This window comes from Periplaneta americana, chromosome 3, assembly GCF_040183065.1.
Source record: "Periplaneta americana isolate PAMFEO1 chromosome 3, P.americana_PAMFEO1_priV1, whole genome shotgun sequence".
NCBI classification, from domain to species: Eukaryota; Metazoa; Arthropoda; class Insecta; order Blattodea; family Blattidae; genus Periplaneta; species Periplaneta americana.
The window spans coordinates 32235492-32256054 of NC_091119.1; the positions used below are offsets into that span (position 1 = coordinate 32235492).

General features: G+C 33.1%; 1 protein-coding gene across 2 annotated transcripts in view; it reads left to right on the top strand.

Moving 5' to 3' along the window:
* Positions 1-20563, top strand: part of fusl (fuseless) — a 171702-nt gene that overhangs the window by 22986 nt on the left and 128153 nt on the right. Inside the window, exon 1 of one of the 2 annotated variants that reach the window (XM_069820242.1) lies at positions 14526-15224. The exons of the other annotated variant lie outside the window; for it this stretch is intronic. Coding sequence (XP_069676343.1) covers positions 14688-15224 — 537 coding nt within the window. The 5' untranslated portion in view covers positions 14526-14687. Of the gene's footprint in view, positions 1-14525; positions 15225-20563 lie in introns of those variants that run through there. 2 annotated transcript variants of the gene reach the window in all.

A 20563-nucleotide genomic window follows, 5' to 3' on the forward strand; every position in this document is an offset into this window, starting at 1 on the left:
TTATTCTCTCAGTTCTGAAACAGCAATTTATTAATTAAAGCTGATCCTTTCTTCCTTCCTTTCGAAAGGACACACAGTGATCCAAAACGTAAATCAAGCTGGCCAAAATTAATAAATTTTCTCCTATCTAACAGATTCTCGTGAAACTTTGTGCAATAGTTAAAGGTAATATATTTGTTTTGTATACAAAATTTCATTACATTTGTTTAAAGAAACTGTCCCATTATAAATATTCATTTAAGTAAAATTACTCCTTCCTTCCTCTCTTTCTAACGTACAGAACATGCTGTTATTCTCACAGAACATGCTGTTATTCTCACAGAATATGCTGTTATTCTCACAGAACATGCTGTTATTCTCACAGAACATGCTGTTATTCTCACAGAACATGCTGTTATTCTCACAGAATATGCTGTTATTCTCACAGAACATGCTGTTATTCTCACAGAACATGCTGTTATTCTCACAGAACATGCTGTTATTCTCACAGAACATGCCGTTATTCTCACAGAACATGCCGTTATTCTCACAGAACATGCTGTTATTCTCACAGAACATGCTGTTATTCTCACAGAATATGCTGTTATTCTCACAGACCATGCTGTTATTCTCACAGACCATGCTGTTATTCTCACAGAACATGCTGTTATTCTCACAGAACATGCTGGTATTCTCACAGAACATGCTGTTATTCTCACAGAACATGCTGTTATTCTCACAGAATATGCTGTTATTCTCACAGAACATGCTGTTATTCTCACAGAACATGCTGTTATTCTCAGTCATTCACAATCTACACCTCTCAAATCTGGTATCTTCTTCCCGCCGATATTAGAACCTGTTGGACGGTATCGTCTTTCAAAACTGAAATGCACAGTTACCTAATTCAACAGGCATAATAAATAAAATTACGTTCGCTCTAAAATAAAATACTCGTAAGGAATAATTGATCATTTGAGTTTTTTCAGATCAGTTTAATGCATTGATTTCCTCTTCATATGATCAACAGTGATTATATTTAAATATCTAAATAATTGTATTTTTACTTCCTAAGTAATTACCTTTACATTTCTAATGTATTCACATTAACTGCCAACTTAAATAAGTTTCAATAACAGTATTTCATATTATTATTATTATTATTATTATTATTATTATTATTATTATTACTTATGCGCTTGTATTAATTGTAGATCTGGTTGAGTGTAAGAGAAGGCCATAAGGCCTTAACTCTGCCAGGTAAAATAAATTATTACTTACTTAGTTACTGGCTTTTAAGGAACACGGAGGTTCATTGCCGCCCTCACATAAGCCCACCGTTAGTCCCTATCCTGAGCAAGATTAATCCAGTCTCTACCATCATATCCCACCTCCCTCAAATCCATTTTAATATTATCTTCCCATCTAGTCTCGGCTTCCCCAAAGGTCTTTTTCCCTCCGGCCTCCCAACTAACACTCTATATGCGTTTCTGGATTCGCCCATACGTGCTACATGCCCTGCCCATCTCAAACGTCTGGATTTAATGTTCCTAATTATGCCAAGTGAAGAATACAATGTGTGCAGTTCTGTGTTGTGTAACTTTCTCCATTCTCCTGTAACTTCATTCCTCTTAGCCCCAAATATTTTCCTAAGCACCTTATTCTCAAACATCCTTAATCTATTTTCCTCTCTCAAAGTGAGAGTCCAAGTTTCACAACCATAAAGAACAACCGGTAATATAATACTGTTTTATAAATTCTAACTTTCAGATTTTTTGACAGCAGACTAGATGGTAAAAGCTTCTCAACCGAATAATAACAGGCATTTCCCATATTTATTCTGCGTTTAATTTCCTCCCGAGTGTCATTTATATTTGTTACTGTTGCTCCAAGATATTTGAATTTTTCCACCCCTTCGAAGGATAAATCTCCAATTTTTATATTTCCATTTCGTACAATATTCTGGTCACGAGACATAATCATATACTTTGTCTTTTCGGGATTTACTTCCAAACCAATCGCTTTACTTGCTTCAAGTAAAATTTCCGTATTTTCCCTAATCGTTTGTGGATTTCCTCCTAACATATTCACGTCATCCGCATAGACAAGCAGCTGATGTAACCCGTTCAATTCCAAACCCTGCCTGTTATCCTGAACTTTCCTAATGACATACTCCAGAGCAAAGTTAAAAAAGTAAAGCTGATAGTGCATCTCCTTGCTTTAGCCCATAGTGAATTGGAAATGCATCTGACAGAAACTGACCTATACGGACTCTGCTGTACGTTTCACTGAGACACATTTTCATTAATCGAACTAGTTTCTTGGAAATACCAAATTCAATAAGAATATCATATAAAACTTCTCTCTTAACCGAGTCATATGCCTTTTTGAAATCTATGAATAACTGATGCTCTGTACCCTTATACTCCCATTTAAATTATTAAATTATTATTATTATTATTATTATTATTATTATTATTATTATTATTATTATTATTATTATTATTATTATTATTATAGCAGCTTGAGGACATATTATGCTTGCCGGTGAAATTGGTGATCTACGGCGCGAGACGGAATTTTGGTGATATGAAGATGTTATTTCGTGATATGAGTACGAGATTTCACTTTAACAAGAATGTCAGATAATCGCAACTGCCAGTGTTCTGATGACGTATGATACAGTATTTTTCCTTTAGTTTCTTCGGTCGGTGACAATGATCATATTTTGGTTTTTCGGAATTTAGATTCTGTTTCAACATACCGACACAGATTCACGATCCTTGAACTCGATTCGTAACTGTCTTGCATCTTGTAAGTAATTACAGTGCAACAACCAGACTTATTCAGCACTAAGTGTCATGCCCTCGACATCGGTTTCACGTAATCCCTAACAGTCGAACACGTTTGCCAACCTTGGCACAATTTTTAATCTTCCCTTCATCAATTTCAAAGACATGTTGGGTATTTTAAATACATATGGGTTTATTACCGTCTAAGTTACTTATTAAGAAGAATCATTCAAGTCATTAAATTATAACATGAGGTAATACGTAGTGAAAGATGAACGTTTTCGCCATAAATATGGTACAGACGTGGACAAATTATTAGCAAAATTGAAGATTTTTATTATATATTTTTACAAAATTCGATTCTTCAATTTTGGCTACAGTTGACATTTTTGCGTATTTCCAAATTATTAGCGAAATTGAAGATTTGTATTGTATATTTTTAGAAAATTTAACTCTTCAATTTGGAGTACATTTGATGTTTTTGCATATTTACAAATTACTTGCAAAACTGAAGGTTTTTATTATATATTTTTACAAAATTCGATTCTTCAATTTTGGCTACAGTTGACATTTTTGCGTATTTCCAAATTATTAGCGAAATTGAAGATTTGTATTGTATATTTTTAGAAAATTTAACTCTTCAATTTGGAGTACATTTGATGTTTTTGCATATTTACAAATTACTTGCAAAACTGAAGGTTTTTATTATATATTTTTACAAAATTCGATTCTTCAATTTTGGCTACAGTTGACATTTTTGCGTATTTCCAAATTATTAGCGAAATTGAAGATTTGTATTGTATATTTTTAGAAAATTTAACTCTTCAATTTGGAGTACATTTGATGTTTTTGCATATTTACAAATTACTTGCAAAACTGAAGGTTTTTATTATATATTTTTACAAAATTCGATTCTTCAATTTTGGCTACAGTTGACATTTTTGCGTATTTCCAAATTATTAGCGAAATTGAAGATTTGTATTGTATATTTTTAGAAAATTTAACTCTTCAATTTGGAGTACATTTGATGTTTTTGCATATTTACAAATTACTTGCAAAACTGAAGGTTTTTATTATATATTTTTACAAAATTCTATTCTTCAATTTGGAATTCAGTTGACATTTTGGATATTTCCAAATTATTAGGCCTAGAAAAACTGAAGATTTTTATTTTATAGTTTTACAAAATTTGACTCTTTAATTTAGATTGTAGTTGACATTTTTGCTAATTTACAAATTATTAACAAAATTGAAGATTTTTATTATATATTTTTAGAAAATTTAACTCTTCAATTGAAACTACATTTGACATTTTTGCATATTTCTGTCTATTGTTATGATAGAGATATGCAAAATTGTCAACTGTAGTCTAAATTGAAAAATCAAATTTTGTAAACAGAATTATCACACAAATCGTCAATTTTGTTAATAATTTGTCCACGTCTGTATCTTCAGGTCTCACGGCGACGGAAACACAAGATGAACACTTATATCTCTGGTATGTAGGCCTATACGATCTTTGGAGTATATGCCTGGACAAACAAATTTAAAATGGTGACCAATACAAACATATATGGTTATGAACGCATGCGTTATTTTAGATTTTGTTGTGTTCATGTTCTGTCGTTCCATCTTCTATTACTGTTATATTTTCCAAATCAACCGTTGTAGTGCAACGGGCATTACATAGTAGGTTACTCTTTGTTCGTTTATTTATTTAATTTAATTTAATTTAATTTTATTTTATTTTACTTTATTTTATTTTATTTTATTTTATTTTACTCTATTTTATTTTACTTTATTTTATTTTACTTTATTTCATTTTACTTTATTTCATTTTACTTTATTTTATTTTACTTTATTTTATTTTACTTTATTTTATTTTACTTTATTTTATTTTACTTTATTTTATTTTACTTTATTTTATTTTACTTTATTTCATTTTACTTTATTTCATTTTACTTTATTTCATTTTACTTTATTTTATTTTACTTTATTTTATTTTACTTTATTTTATTTTACTTTATTTTATTTTACTTTATTTCATTTTACTTTATTTTATTTTACTTTATTTCATTTTACTTTATTTCATTTTACTTTATTTTATTTTACTTAATTTTATTTCACTTTACTTTATTTCATTTTACTTTATTTTATTTTACTTTATTTTATTTTACTTTATTTTATTTTACTTTATTTTATTTTACTTTACTTTATTTTACTTTACTTTATTTTACTTTACTTTATTTTACTTATTTTATTTTACTTTATTTTGTTTTACTTTATTTATTTATTTATTTATTTACTTATTTACTTACTTATTTACTTACTTACTTATTTATTTATTTATTTATTTATTTATTTATTTATTCATTTATTTATTTATTTATTTATTTATTTATGTCTATAACAGAGCAAAGCCCCAATTACTGTAGACAGTACAGATATTTGTTTTAAAAATATATAGAATTGCATATAACATGAAAAAAAGAGATAAAACAGATACAAATGCAAGATACAAGCGTAATTACAAATTAAAAATGAATAAAAAACAAATAGATACTACCTAAATCAAAGACACAGATATAGATGTAAATGAAAAATATTAAAGAAAAATAAATTAAAAAGATTTAAGTATAGATATCATAGCCAAAAATGTATAATGTAGCTATAATTGGCAAATTACAGGGTAAATATAACACTATGTTAATAAATTCAATGTACAGTATTATATAGTAGGCCTAATAGGCTTAATTTATTATTTTTTTTAAGAAATTCACTTGTACAAAACATGTGTTCCAATTAGTAGGATACTTGATTATCACTATAACTAACATGCAACTAGAATTTAACATATCATGAAACTATTGCTGTACATATATATAGATACATATATTGTTCTTTGTAACATAAGATACACATTTAAATATATAAGCATGATAAAATACGAATCAGCTCTAATAATTAATTCTTAACAGTACTTAAATCATTGACATCAAGTAATGCTTTACATAACTTTTTCTTGTACATATTGTACGATAACGAAAAGTCTAAATCCTGTTTATTTGATAGATGATTGTAAGTTCGAAGCATTAATAAAAGTAGAGACATTTTATGAGATTGTGTTTTTAATGTCTGTAAATATATCCAGTAGTGTCCAGTGGCATTACGCTTCATCGAGTAGAAGTAGTAACAAAATGAATGTAACAGAAGCATTGGCTTTCCTTTACTCGTGTAGATCATTTCTACCAGTTCCCAAAGTGCTAAAATGAACTGAAATTTAGAAAATGTATCATATGAAAGAGTAACGTTACTATGCTCACATTCAACAAAGTAGAAATAAATGGAATAATACCGTTACTGGACAACTAGAAATGTCTCGTTGGAAGATACGTTTTACAGGACGATATGCGCTACGAGAGAAGCTTGTTGGACGAAATGTCTGAATGGACTAAATATCTAAATGGACGAAATGTCTCATTGGACGATAAGCGCTATGGACGAAGCTTGTTGGACGAAAAGTCCTGTAAGATAGTGAACTACTGTATGTACTGTCTCGAAGTATGCTGAAGAAACAAAGACTACATGAGACAGGTAACACTGAACAACAAATTATTACTTTTTGCCTTGCTCCGACATAAAAGTAGGTGAATATTACTAACATGTGTGCTCTAAATATGAATTTAAAATCCAAATTTCCCCATCACGTACTATTTTCCGGGGAAAATAAATTGAATTTTTTAATGAAAAAAACTTCTCTTTTTTAATTTTTCACTGCTACTGGTAAAATTACAACACACTAGGGATTCAAAATGCTTCATAATACTTGAAAAATGTGTACTGGATACAAAAATGATGCTATATAGTTTAAGACACAATAAAAACATTTCATGCTACAATAAGAAAAATCTCGGAATTTGAACTTAATATTAAAAGAATTTTCTGGGTGACTTCCGTTTATAATCAAACACGGGACTGTCTTTTACAAGGAACCAACAATAGACTGCAAGCATGCTGAATGATGAGCTTCCTTTATATCACCTTTCCATTTCATATATTTCTTGATGAAATCTTTTCCCCATGCTCGTCGCTTACCGCTCCAAGGTTAGGGGGGAAGAAATCCAAATGATAATGTAAAAAATGTATTTTTAGGGACATATTACACCCCATTTTATCATATGCACTTGATATGGTTTCCACAACAAGTTTTATGTAGTTGTCTGCCCTAGAATTTCCAAGGAAATTTGGGGAAACATCTTTGAAAAGGCTCATGCCATTTTTTTCTGTAACGGAAAGTTGTTTCCTCAAATAGTCAGCCATAACTTTGTGAATATATGGACCGATGAAAATGCTCTCTTTTAATTTGCCTTCACTCAAAATGAGAAACTGAAAACCACATCTTTGTTTGTTCATTGCGTAGACCTCATTTTGAACTGTTATGAAATTTATTGAATAGAAGGGACCAATATCTGTTTATTTATTAGAAGTACAAAAGAATGTGCCAACAACCATAAGAAACTGTAAATCTATACTAATAATAAATCTGTAGCCAAAATTTTTCTGGTAATTTTCGATTTTCCAAAAATAATTGATCCTAACATATATAATTAACAACCCTGAAACCGAAAATCGCATTTTTGAAATTTTTGTTTGTATGTCTGTATGTTTGTTACCTATTCACGCGATAATGGCTGAACCGATTTATATGAAAATTGGAATATAAATTAAGTTCGTTGTAACTTAGATTTTAGGCTATATGGCATTCAAAATAATTTATTTAAAAGGGGGGTTATAAGGGTACCTGAATTAAATAAATCGAAATATCTCGCGTATTATTGATTTTTGTGAAAATGTTACATAACAAACGTTTCTTTAAAAATCATTTGCGATAAGTTTTATTCCTTGAAAAATTGTGATAGGACTGATATTTAATGAGATAAATGAGTTTTAAAATTAAAATAACTGCCATCTAAGGCCGTGTAACGAAATAAAAAACAAATTACTTGGTCTATATGGGGCCTTGGACAATAACAATCGAAACAGGAGCCTTGGACATCAACAATCGAAAGCTATTAAACGTAGCCTACAGAGAATGTTTCTGTGTTTGTATGAAGTCATATCAGAAGCTAAATTAACCGATTTGTATAATTAATTATTATTTCACCATTGGAAAGTGTAGTTTCTCTAGATGGACATAATTCTATAATGTTATTACAGTAACGTCTGAGTAAATCGAAGACAGGTAAGATTAAAATAGCTTCTTATGCACAGAAAATTTGATAGACTATTTTGTACATTCGTTTTTCTGTATTTCTTAAAATAATATTTATGTACACTCATTTTAATATCAGAGAATTAACGAACAACGAGAGTGTATTGATTTAGTATGCAGTAATAATACGTTAGTTTAGCAATCCATTATTTTATAATTCAAATTTTAACTATGCTCAATTGAATCGTGTTGAAATACATAAAATATATGTGCAACAAATGCAATGCAAAAAAAAATGGGTAATGAGCGAAGCAGATTATCTTGTGCTGTTGTAAAAGTTGTTCCCTGGATCAAACGTCCTATTTTAGTTATGTAATTACTTTATATTTATTTCTAACAGGTGCACCGGAGCGCACGGGTACGGCTAGTAAGTCATAAATTCATAAAATGCATTAGCTTTTGTTTTGGTTTACAACCCACAATCCACGCCAGATGTTTCCTGGGGGAGCATTTATCGAAAAGTGAAATCATAGTCTATCATAAAACCCTTACGTGATACGAAGAAAAGAAATGCATTTTCGGATTAAACGCACACCAAACCAAAGGGACACATTGTTTGAAGTCGGAGCAAAATTCTTGCTGTTCAGTGAAAATCGAGACACTCCATCTAAGATTACAGAGCATGTCACACTGAAAATAGACAATCCATGACGCTGGCTTCCACGAAAGTTAATGGCACATGGACATGCCATGCGATGTGCTGTGTTGTGACTATCGGTTGTTTTTCCAGTTTCTGCATATGACCCCTCATACTGCGATCCTGTTACGGGTCAAGATTGCGATAAATAGGAACAGTTGCGATTTGTTTGTATTTACAGACACATAGTCTATTTGTTTACATACATTCCGTAATAAATTAACTCTATAATCATCGTAGATGTGTTTCTTCATTTAAATATTTATTTTTAAATACACACACTAATCATAGGCATTGATAAGATGGTATGTAAATAATTAGGGCGTATTAAATACAGTATGGCCCAGAATAAAATATACCGAAGTTTGATTATGTTGCACTCGGTGAGAAAAAAATTTCTGGCGGCTTTGTTAATTGTTACTTCAATTGTTGCTAAAGAAGGCTGTTAAGGATATATGTACGTGACGACCATAAATATTATCAGAAAATGTAGGCTCTAAATTTCTACAATTTTGTAAGAAAATGAACTCACAATTGTACAAAAATTACAAGGTACCACAACAAGACTTATTAGAACTTAAATATCTGATAAAAGTATAAAAAGATTACTAATAATATTTTTCAAATCAGTTTTATCAAAGTATGAAAAAAAAAAACAAAAAAGTTCTGCAGTTACATCATTTGGTAATCATAACATTGTTATGGTCTCTCTGATATCTTTAATATTTTTCCTGCATGTAATAAAACATTTATTTCTGAAAAGTAGACTACTCTCAGACATGTAGAGTTGTTTACTTTAATACAATTAATTTTTCATTTGTCCTATATAAAATATATTAAAATTTGCATAATGTTTTGTGACCTAATTTTTTATATTTTCAAAGAAATGGACATTATTTATAGTCTATCTTTTGCATTAATGGGTGTTAAATCAGTGCACAAAATTTCAGAATTCTATCTCTAATGGTTGTGGAGTTATGAAAAAATGTGTGGAAATTTTCAAATTATGGAAAATATAATTTAAAGTAAAAAGTGAATTCTTAAAAATATTATTAGTAATTTTTTTATACTTTTATCAGATATTTAAGTACTAATAAGTCTTGTTGTGGTACCTTGTAGTTTTTGTCCAATTCTGAGTTCATTTCCTTATAACATTTTAGAAATTTAGAGCCTGCATTTTCTGATAATGTTTGCGGTCGTTCACGTACATATACCCTTAAAGAAACATAATCAGAATGGTGCTCAGTACCCAAGAAAAATATTTCTTCAAAGAGCGTTATTTCCGTTGATGTACGCAGCTGGTCGAGATGGCGGAGTTAGTGTGAAAGCGGTATGTGAACTTTATGAAGAGGAGTTTCTCATCAAAGCGGACAATATTACTCTTGGTGAGTAAATTCAGACGAAATGGCTCAATTTTGTGTCAACGCAAAGGAAGAAGTGGGAGGAAAAAACAGCTACAGACAATACACATAGGCGTATCACAGTCTACTGGGTGTTCATTTCAAAGTGTGTCATGACGTCACTGTTGTTGGGTCACCGATTTGAAGCGAGTTTCAGCTGATATGTTAGAGAAGTTGCCTATTATTTAAGGCGTTCTTCAATCTGAACTTGAGAACGTGTACGGTATAACTTGAACTTCGTAGCAACAGATGGCGGTCTGTACGGTCTGTGTGCTACCATAACCTCTTTCGAACTGTGTTTTGCGCCGGCAAGTCGTACGCAGGGTATTTGTTATCATCGGTTGCGTACGGTAACATTCCACAACACAAATCAAATGCTCCGTGTCCATGTTGACCGTCGAAGTTAATGTCAACAAATACGTAAGTAATCGTCTTAACCCTCTCCCCATATCCCGACAGTACGTATTTCCAAACAGTTCACATTCCTGCCACTACCGGCGGTACCGTACGTATCGGTACGTACTCTTCAGAATGAACGCCGTACTTGCTAGCCATCTTCTCTGCCTCTTAGGTTAACACCTGAGCTGCGGAAGTGTAGGAAGATTGAATTCTCTAGGCTCATCAACTAGCCACATGACGGCATACAGCGAGCCAAGACACATTTTGAACTGAACACCCAGTAGTATATACAGTCACGAAGCTTGAGTTTATGAGGATACTAGGAACAATAGACTGTGCAGGTAATATTTCGCATTGTCTGTAATGAGGCGATAGTAGCGATCCTAGTATTTAGCAACTACCTATGGATGCATATTTACTACGTATTGAGCTTCGTGACTGTATATTCTAGACTGTGGGGTTATGGTGTATGATGATTCCTTGGCGACCCGTAGCTGGAATTTTATCCTTTAAATGTACAGAAATTTGATCCGAACAAATATAACATTTTAAAATTCTTTTGCAGAATGAAAGTTGCATTTGTGCCGAACAAATATCTGCATATTTAAAGCAATATGATACTTAAACCAAGATTAAGAATACGGAAGATCGATAAAATGGAATACAGAAGAAAATCTTAAATTGAAGCACACTACAGGAGTTATATTTTATTTATTGCAATCTGACAACTCGCAGACAGTGCACTGTTGTCGGCGAATCATTTTGGATAAATCCTTGGTAATCAAAAAAGCACTGCATTGCTGACTCTGTGCAAATTTACAATATTGGGATGTTATGATGGGTGAAAGTTGTGATTAAAAGAACAGTTAAGTTATTCAAAACAAGAAGCCACCTTATTGTCTATTCCGCACGTGCATAAGATTTTGTCGCTAGAACGCTGCAATATGATTGGAACAGAAGTTACAGAAAGTGTTCATAAGCTTCTTTGCACTCGCTAAACTCGAATTTCTTCACCTGTCAACAATAATACAGGCACGATAATGGAATCTTCCGTCTTTTACGTATACCAACGTGACAAATCAGAATAATTCATTTTATTATAATGACAGATCTTAGAAACTTGGACAGTGTGTAGACTGCATTGTATTTTAGAACAGCTTAGCTGCAAGAAAATTATTAATTTTATCATCAATGCCTAACGAAAAATGTGCTAAAATGTACTGTTTAAGCTGTGGGTTGGAGGACACGCAATTTTAGCACTGATGGCGTCTCAATATTCTTATAATAATAATAATAATAATAATAATAATAATAATAATAATAATAATGTACTTATTTATACTGGCAGAGTTAAGGCCATAGGATCTTTTGTTACACTCTACCAGGTCACAAAGTATACAAGCAGTGAAATTTAACAAAAAGTTAAAGAACAGAATATTAACATATTATTACAAAAAATAATAACATAACAAAATCGATACTAAACAATATCAAAAATAATGTAAAATATAGATCTAAAGATTGGAATATAATAAAAGCAACTGAGTTAGTACAAATAGTTAACAGAAAAACGTAAGGAAGAATACAACAAATGGAATGTAATAAAATAATAATAAAAAAGAAGAAAAAATGCGAAATTTAAATAAAATCCACAATAAAAAGGGCACGATAATAAATTCATCTGGTGGTCAAGAGAACAAAAAAAAAAAAAGGAAAAATGAAAAATAAATATATATTTTTGACAAAATTATCGCAGAGAAAAGGGTTTGTAATTGAAAAGAATCTGAATTGAAAAAGCGGAATTTTATTTCATTTTTGAAACTAGATAATGTCTGACAGTCTTTGACATGTGATGGTAGAGAGTTCCAGAGATGAGGTGCAGAGACGGTGAAAGATGAAGAGCATGAGGATGTTCTGTGTTTAGAAATGGATAGTGTGATATGGTGTTCTAAGCGAGTATCTATTTCGTGATACATTCATTCATTCATTCATTCATTCATTCATTCATTCATTCATTCATTCATTCATTTTATTCCATAGATCTTACACGAGCAATGAAGCTTTAAGATGTGGAACAAGTCAAAATTTTACAATATTACAATTAAAATTTTTACAGTTTTACAATTCAGTAATTTTCTACAATTTTTACAATTTTGTGCAATTTTTTACAATATTTTGGCGAGATTTAGTGAGATGAGATGAGGTCCGAGGATTCGCCAAAAGATTACCCGGCATAAGAGGACAAATGTTGAAAACGAGAAGCTGAGTAGGTAGGGTTAGAGTTCTGAAGAATATTGAAGAGTAACGTAAAAGTTCTTCGCTCTTTGAGACGGACACAGGACAGCATATTTATTCTTATGTGTAACAGAAAAACCATCAATAATAGTAAATTTATATTTTTTTTTTGTTTTCAATTTTAAGAGTGCATAATTTGTTATTTTTAGTACATTATATCGTAGTTATAAGTGTATAAATATATGCATATTTTGTCGTTTTTAGTGCATATGAATCCGCCTACTAATTATCATGTAATTAGGCCTAATTAAACTGTTAAGGCCTCCCCAAACAGACGCGATACGGAATGCGTTACGATAGTGTTACGATTTCGCGGTAACGCAATATCGCACTATCGCGAAGAGGTGCCCAAACTGGCGCGTCCGCGATATACGATATTCTAACGTCCCCAGTCAATCAGAGTATCGTAATGGGTGACCACATATGCGGATTTTAGTTTTCCAGCCACAGCGCAAGGACCAGTTACCTTCAGCAGGTGTATATCACTTGTGCTCACAGATTGCGATTTCGGATTACTTGTAAACGAACGTGGAATTTTTTATTGAGTTCGTAAAGGAAAATCCGTGGCATGGAAAAGGAGAAGAAATGGAAGGAGATAGCTACAAAGTTAGATGTAAACAATAAGTGCAATTATTTATTTATAATTTGATGTCGTACTGGCTTGTAGACTGACGCGGGGCTTAAGCTAGAAAATAAATAACTGTCGCAAAAATGCACAAATGGAAAAAAATATATTTGTGCAAATTGCGAAATGCTTGTACAATATTATAAATAATTGTGCAGAAAGATAAAATTAATAAAGTATGTGGAAACAAAAACTTATGTAATTTGTTTGTCGGAGTTTTATTACTTTCAATATCTTACCACACTCTAGATACACTTATGTAAGTAAATCATTAGACGTAGGTATGTTTAGAATAAATTACTACTGAATTTACTTCACATTAAAATTCGTTATTTTATGGGTACTCTAAACATTGAAATTCTTTACTAGTAGGCTCTTCAAGGTTAGCAGAGTGCTAAGGTTAGTTGTTGAACTAAGGTATAAAATTAATCTTTTTCTTCCCTTGTGGCATTTAACTCGTGAATCCACAACCTCCTGCAACAAAAAGAGCAAATTAAAAAAAAAATAAAGTTTATAATCGGGTAGGCGTACTTGTTATTTATTTCACGTTCTTGGCAAAGAAAAGCTAAATCATCACTTTATACCTTTTTATATTGTTTATCTTAACCATACATGACTACCATGGACTTACCTGCACCTGCTTTGCCTGCGACGATTCTCATCCAAGAAAGAGAAGTTCCTCTTCCTTTGAAGATGAATCCATAAATGACACACTTCAACCCAGCATCAAAATAAACGCGTGGCGTTCTCGCGATCTACATCTCCGGGAGAATAGAACGCAGAATCGTCGCGTTCTACTTGCTGCGATAATAACGCATCTTGCGATAATCGCGTGTGTGTGAACACAATCATTGAACGCAATGAAAACATTTATCGCAAAATCGTAACGCTATCGTAACGCATTCCGTATCGCGTCTGTTTGGGGGAGCCTTTATAATATATTCGAACATACTGGTCAGTGCTACTAGACAACAGGACAATAGATAAAAACACGATCAAGAAAAATCGTAGTGCAGGCGATTTATTCTACGCGCGTCGTTGGTAATTAGACCTACATCAACCGAGTTGAGCCCCGCTGGCCTGTAGTGGGAGGAGCGTTTTGCATTTAGGGAAGTAGGGGGACGTGATGCATCTGTGACAGACACCGAGACCGTGTAGGTGGCTGCGGTCCGCTGCGAGTGTTAGGCAGGTCTGATGGGTTTACACGCTGTAATCACGATGATTGTGACAGCCGCAATCCACGTCGGCGGTGTCTGGTAGTCGCTGGCGGTCAGTTCGCACGGTCACCATGAGAGGTAGCACTGCTGGCATCGCCGACAACTTCAAAGGTTCCAAAAGAAGGCACTATGTGCTGCTGTCCGTGCTGGACACCATGTTGTCCGCGCTCGTCGTCTCCCCGGGGGTCGTCGGGTACTGGCGCGGCACTTGGTGCGTGATGGATTACTACGTCTTCCCGCAGCACCCCAGTTACACCGCGTGGGTGTCCATCGCCATCGGCTTCTTCGGGCACATGTTCTTCACGCTGCTCCAGAGGCAGTTCACGAGGTATTTCCACCCGGATGAGCACCGTCTCGTGTATTACGTCGTGTCCAGAGTGTACACGACAATCTTCGGCTTCGTCTGCGTCAACTCCTGGCGAGGAGCGTGGAAGATGCTGGACCACTACACGGGCCTGGAGGTGTGGTCCGTGACATCCACCATGGTGGCCAGCGCCGTCATCCTGGCGGCCATGAGGACGCTCAGGAACATCTCGGCGCCCCCCTTCTCCATCGTCACAGACAACTGTGAGGGGTACTTCCAGGTTCCCACCATGTTCAGAGTCTCGGTGAGTCATGAGACCAAGATGCTACCGACAATACAATGCTTGCGATCGTTTAACTATAAATTAGGCATATACTTTTCTATCTTTCACCTCTCTAAGTATGGCAATTAGTACATTGTGCGTTCCAACAAAAATTTGAATTTAAAAACCAATACGTGTCGTAAACACCGATTGTGCTAATTCTTTCAGAAAGTGTTTAATATGCGTTATGAAACAGTATTCTATCACTCGTTTCGATTTTCTACTCAAACAAATTTTTTCTAAAAATTTAGTTTTTGCGAGATTTTAAGCTATATAATCATGAATAAAAACTACAAATCCCAACGGATTTTTCTAATTTCTTAAACAAATATTAAATTCATGTGTAAGCACCAACTTCTATCAAAAGATTCATGTTCGTATTCGGAGAAATATGGGTTTGTTACTGTAAATCGTCCAATTGGGAAAATCGTCGTTTCTCGAACTAAAAACAAGATTTTTGTATAAACGTTAATAAAATCTATAAATTCCAACCGACTGTGTTAATTCTTTCAGAAAGTGTTTAATATGTGTTATGAAACAGTATTCTATCACTCGTTTCGATTTTCTACTCAAACAAATTTTTTCTAAAAATTTAGTTTTTGCGAGATTTTAAGCTATATAATCATGAATAAAAACTACAAATCCCATTGGACTTTTCTAATTTCTTAAACAAATATTAAATTCATGTGTAAGCACAAACTTCTATCAAAAGATTCATGTTCGTATTCGGAGAAATATGGGTTTGTTAGTGTAAATCGTCCAATTGGGAAAATCGTCGTTGCTCGAACTAAAAACACGATTTTTGTATAAACGTTAATAAAATCTATAAATTCCAACCGACTGTGTTAATTATTTCAGAAAGTGTTTAATATGTGTTATGAAACAGTATTCTATCACTCGTTTCGATTTTCAACTCAAATTTGTTCTAAAAATTTAGTTTTTGCGAGATTTTAAGCTCTATAAACATGAATAAAAACTACAAATCCCATCGGATTTTTCTAATTTCTTAAACAAATATTAAATTCATGTGTAAGCACCAACTTCTATCAAAAGATTCATGTTCGTATTCGGAGAAATATGGGTTTGTTAGTGTAAATCGTCCAATTGGGAAAATCGTCGTTGCTCGAACTAAAAACACGATTTTTGTATAAACGTTAATAAAATCTATAAATTCCAACCGACTGCGTTAATTATTTCAGAAAGTGTTTAATATGTGTTATGAAACAGTATTCTATCACTCGTTTCGATTTTCAACTCAAATTTGTTCTAAAAATTTAGTTTTTGCGAGATTTTAAGCTCTATAAACATGAATAAAAACTACAAATCCCATCGGATTTTTCTAATTTCTTAAACAAATATTAAATTCATGTGTAAGCACCAACTTCTATCAAAAGATTCATGTTCGTATTCGGAGAAATATGGGTTTGTTAGTGTAAATCGTCCAATTGGGAAAATCGTCGTTGCTCGAACTAAAAACACGATTTTTGTATAAACGTTAATAAAATCTATAAATTCCAACCGACTGCGTTAATTATTTCAGAAAGTGTTTAATATGTGTTATGAAACAGTATTCTATCACTCGTTTCGATTTTCAACTCAAATTTGTTCTAAAAATTTAGTTTTTGCGAGATTTTAAGCTCTATAAACATGAATAAAAACTACAAATCCCATCGGACTTTTCTAATTTCTTAAAAAAACATTAAATTCGTGTGTACGCACCAATTTCTATCAAAAGATTCATGTTCGTATTCGGAGAAATATGGGTTTGTTAGTGTAAATCGTCCAATTGGGAAAATCGTCGTTGCTCGAACTAAAAACACGATTTTTGTATAAACGTTAATAAAATCTATAAATTCCAACCGACTGTGTTAATTATTTCAGAAAGTGTTTAATATGTGTTATGAAACAGTATTCTATCACTCGTTTCGATTTTCAACTCAAATTTGTTCTAAAAATTTAGTTTTTGCGAGATTTTAAGCTCTATAAACATGAATAAAAACTACAAATCCCATCGGACTTTTCTAATTTCTTAAAAAAACATTAAATTCGTGTGTACGCACCAATTTCTATCAAAAGATTCATGTTCGCATTTGGAGAAATATGGGTTTGTTTGTGTAAATCGTCCAAACACCAATACGTGTCGTAAACAAAAATGACCCACTCAAAAATTGTGAGCTTGTAAATTTTAATAAAGGAACGAATGAGTGGTAAACGATTACAATGAATGAATTAATTAAAATAAATTCATTAAGTGTACGAATAAACAAGAGAATCAATAGATGAACGAATAAATAACTAGATAAAACTGACTGGATCGATTTGCGAATGAATTAAAGGAAAGAAATCGATGTACAAGTGAACGAGTGCAAGAGAGAATGAATGGTTAAATGAGTCAATGAGTGGATAAACGAATGGAAGACCGCAGGTACTGTATATGTCTATGAAGGGATAAAAAAAGTACAGTAAATAAATGGGTAAATGGATAAGCAAATCGGTTAATAAATGGACGATTGTATATAGTATGTGTGCATGCAATTCGTTAATAATATAGTTAATATGCAAAAATTAACTATACAGTTAACGAATTAAATTATTGGGCAAGTGAATAATAATAGTAATAATAATAATAATAATGATAATAATAATAATAATAATAATAAAAACTAATAATAAATTTATTGCTAGAATAAAAATACATATGTTTTATAAAAAAATCTCTGGCGCCCACAAAAAGAGTACATAAGCGTGCTCAGTAAGCATTTCACAAAATTTGAAGATAAGTATTTTATTAATTAACAGAATAAAATGTAAAAAGAGGAAAAGAAGAACACATATAATACAATAATTAAAATTTTATATTTTCTCACTAAACAATAATTTTATCGAAATGGAAATATAAAAATTGGAAATTTATCCTTCGAAGAGGTGGAAAATTTCAAATATTTTGGAGCAACAGTAACAAATTTAAATGACACTAGGGAGGAAATGAACGCAGAATAAATATGGGAAATGCCTGTTATTATTCGGTTGAGATGCTTTTGTCATCCAGTCTGGTCTCAAAAGACCTGAAAGTTAGAATTTATAAAACAGTTATATTACCGGTCGTTCTGTATGGTTGTGAAACTTGGACTCTCACTTTGAGAGAGAAACAGAGACTAAGGGTGTTCAAGAATAAGGTGTTTTGGAAAATATTTGGGGCTAAGAGGGATGAAGTTACAGGAGAATGGAGAAAGTTACACAACGTAGAACTGCAGGCATTGTATTCTTCACGTTTCATAATTAGGAATGGGCATGGTATGTAGCACGTATGGGCAAATCCAGAAATGCATATAGAGTGTTAGTTGGGAGACCTTAGGGAAAAAGACCTTTAGAGAGGCCGAGACGTAGATGGGAGGATAATATTCAAATGGATTTAAGGGAGGTGGGATATGATGATAGAGACTGGATTAATTTTGCACAGGATAGGGACCGATGGCGGGCTTATGTGAGGGCGGCAATGAACCTCCGGGTTCCTTAAAACCATAAATAAGTAAACAATAATGTTATAATTGATTTTTTTAAAGGAGCGTCAGCAAATTTAATGTTTGGGAATTTATCTGTTATCTTGTTATAGAGGCTTGGACCGAAGTTGCCTGTGATTGTAAGCTACAGTCGTGTTGCATCAAGCATATGCTGTCTGATGTTTTAGTTTCACCTATATTTATGTGAATATAAATTAAATATATTTCGGTTTTTATGTAAGAAATTCAATAAGATATTATTATAAATTTTATGGACATCAAGTAGGCCTACTTTAAATTCAGAACACAACAGGTTTGAGGGATAATCAAGAGGCATATTGAGACATATTTTTATTATTATTTTCTGTCGTTGTTGGCATCAGGGAGGTACTGAAAGTACAACTCTATCCTATAATACCGTATTGTAATGTAGCTTGTACTAATGCGAGGTAAATCATTCGTAAAGTATGGATTGTCAAGTCATTTTGTAGGATAAGAAAATAGTGAACAATGTTTCTTAATCTAATGCTTAAAGAACGAGAACAATGGATGGATTAAAAAGTTTATTTATAAATGTGTATCAAATATGAATGAGGTCTCGCCCACCTCATTATATTTTGCTCGACTAGTATGTGGCTCGAAAATCGAAGGAGAATTGGGAGGAAAATTTAAAAGGTACGCAAAACGCGTCCTTGCAATGGGTTGGGGGCTGTACAAAACTAAATATGTGAGCTCCAAGCCTGTTGGCCACTAGTCTCACTCCGGGTTACGCTGCTCCCCTGAGGGAGCTCTAGATAATTTTGAAGGGGAAGCCGAAATTGGACGTAACCTCTTAGGTACCACATACGCGGGAGGGGGCTGACATTGATCAATTGATCACGGAACGGGGCGAGGAGGAGTTGGCTGGTGTTTGCCGTTAGAATGGCAAGACGCCGTCATCTGTTGTTCGATGACAAAGCACGTGAAGGCCGTCGGAAGAAGCGCCGTGAAATCTAATCTGCAATTTGAGAGTTCCCTGTCCTTTCAATTTGCTACTTATTGAGTGAAATCGTATATTTAATAGACTATTTATATTATCTGAACTAGGGCATACATAGTTTATAATAAGGGTGGAATATATATGGGGAAGGGCATATAGGTCCGTGTCCCATTTCTTATATGGCTCATCCCGACATTTATCTCACGCCTGAGGAAAACCACGGAATACCTTAGGCGAGATGAGTTGTCTCATGTATAAGAGACTAGCCAATTTGGCTATTATGTAGGAGGTGATTGTTGTCATAAGCCTTGTTGAATCGTCTCAATTTTGAGACAAGCCATTTGGCTATATGATGGCTCAATTACGAAGAGGGGGGAGAGATGTAATTAGTTAATTAATTTAAAGTAATTAGGGAGATTAATGGGGATATGAGTGCAGGTCCGTGGCCCATTTCTTTTAGGGCTCATCCCGACATTTGTCTTAGCGCCTTAGGAAAACCACGGAAAAACCTAGGCAGGATGAGTTGTCGACTAGTATGACTAGTCAGTTTGTTTTTATACCATTAAGTACGAGAAAAATTCGTACCGGCACCGGGAATCGAACCCAGGACCTCTCAGCTGTGCGCGCTGAGTGCTCTCTAACCAACTGAGCTATGCCGGGACCCGATTCACGACGCCGGCCGAACTCCTCTCGTAGTATCGTGTTACGGCCTTACTGCCTGCACTTGAGACGATACACGTCATATATGTACAGGAGCGCATATTACATGACTTTATGGCCATATTCAACAACAGTTTCTTTAAACTGTTAACATCATATATGTATCAAATATGAATGAGGTC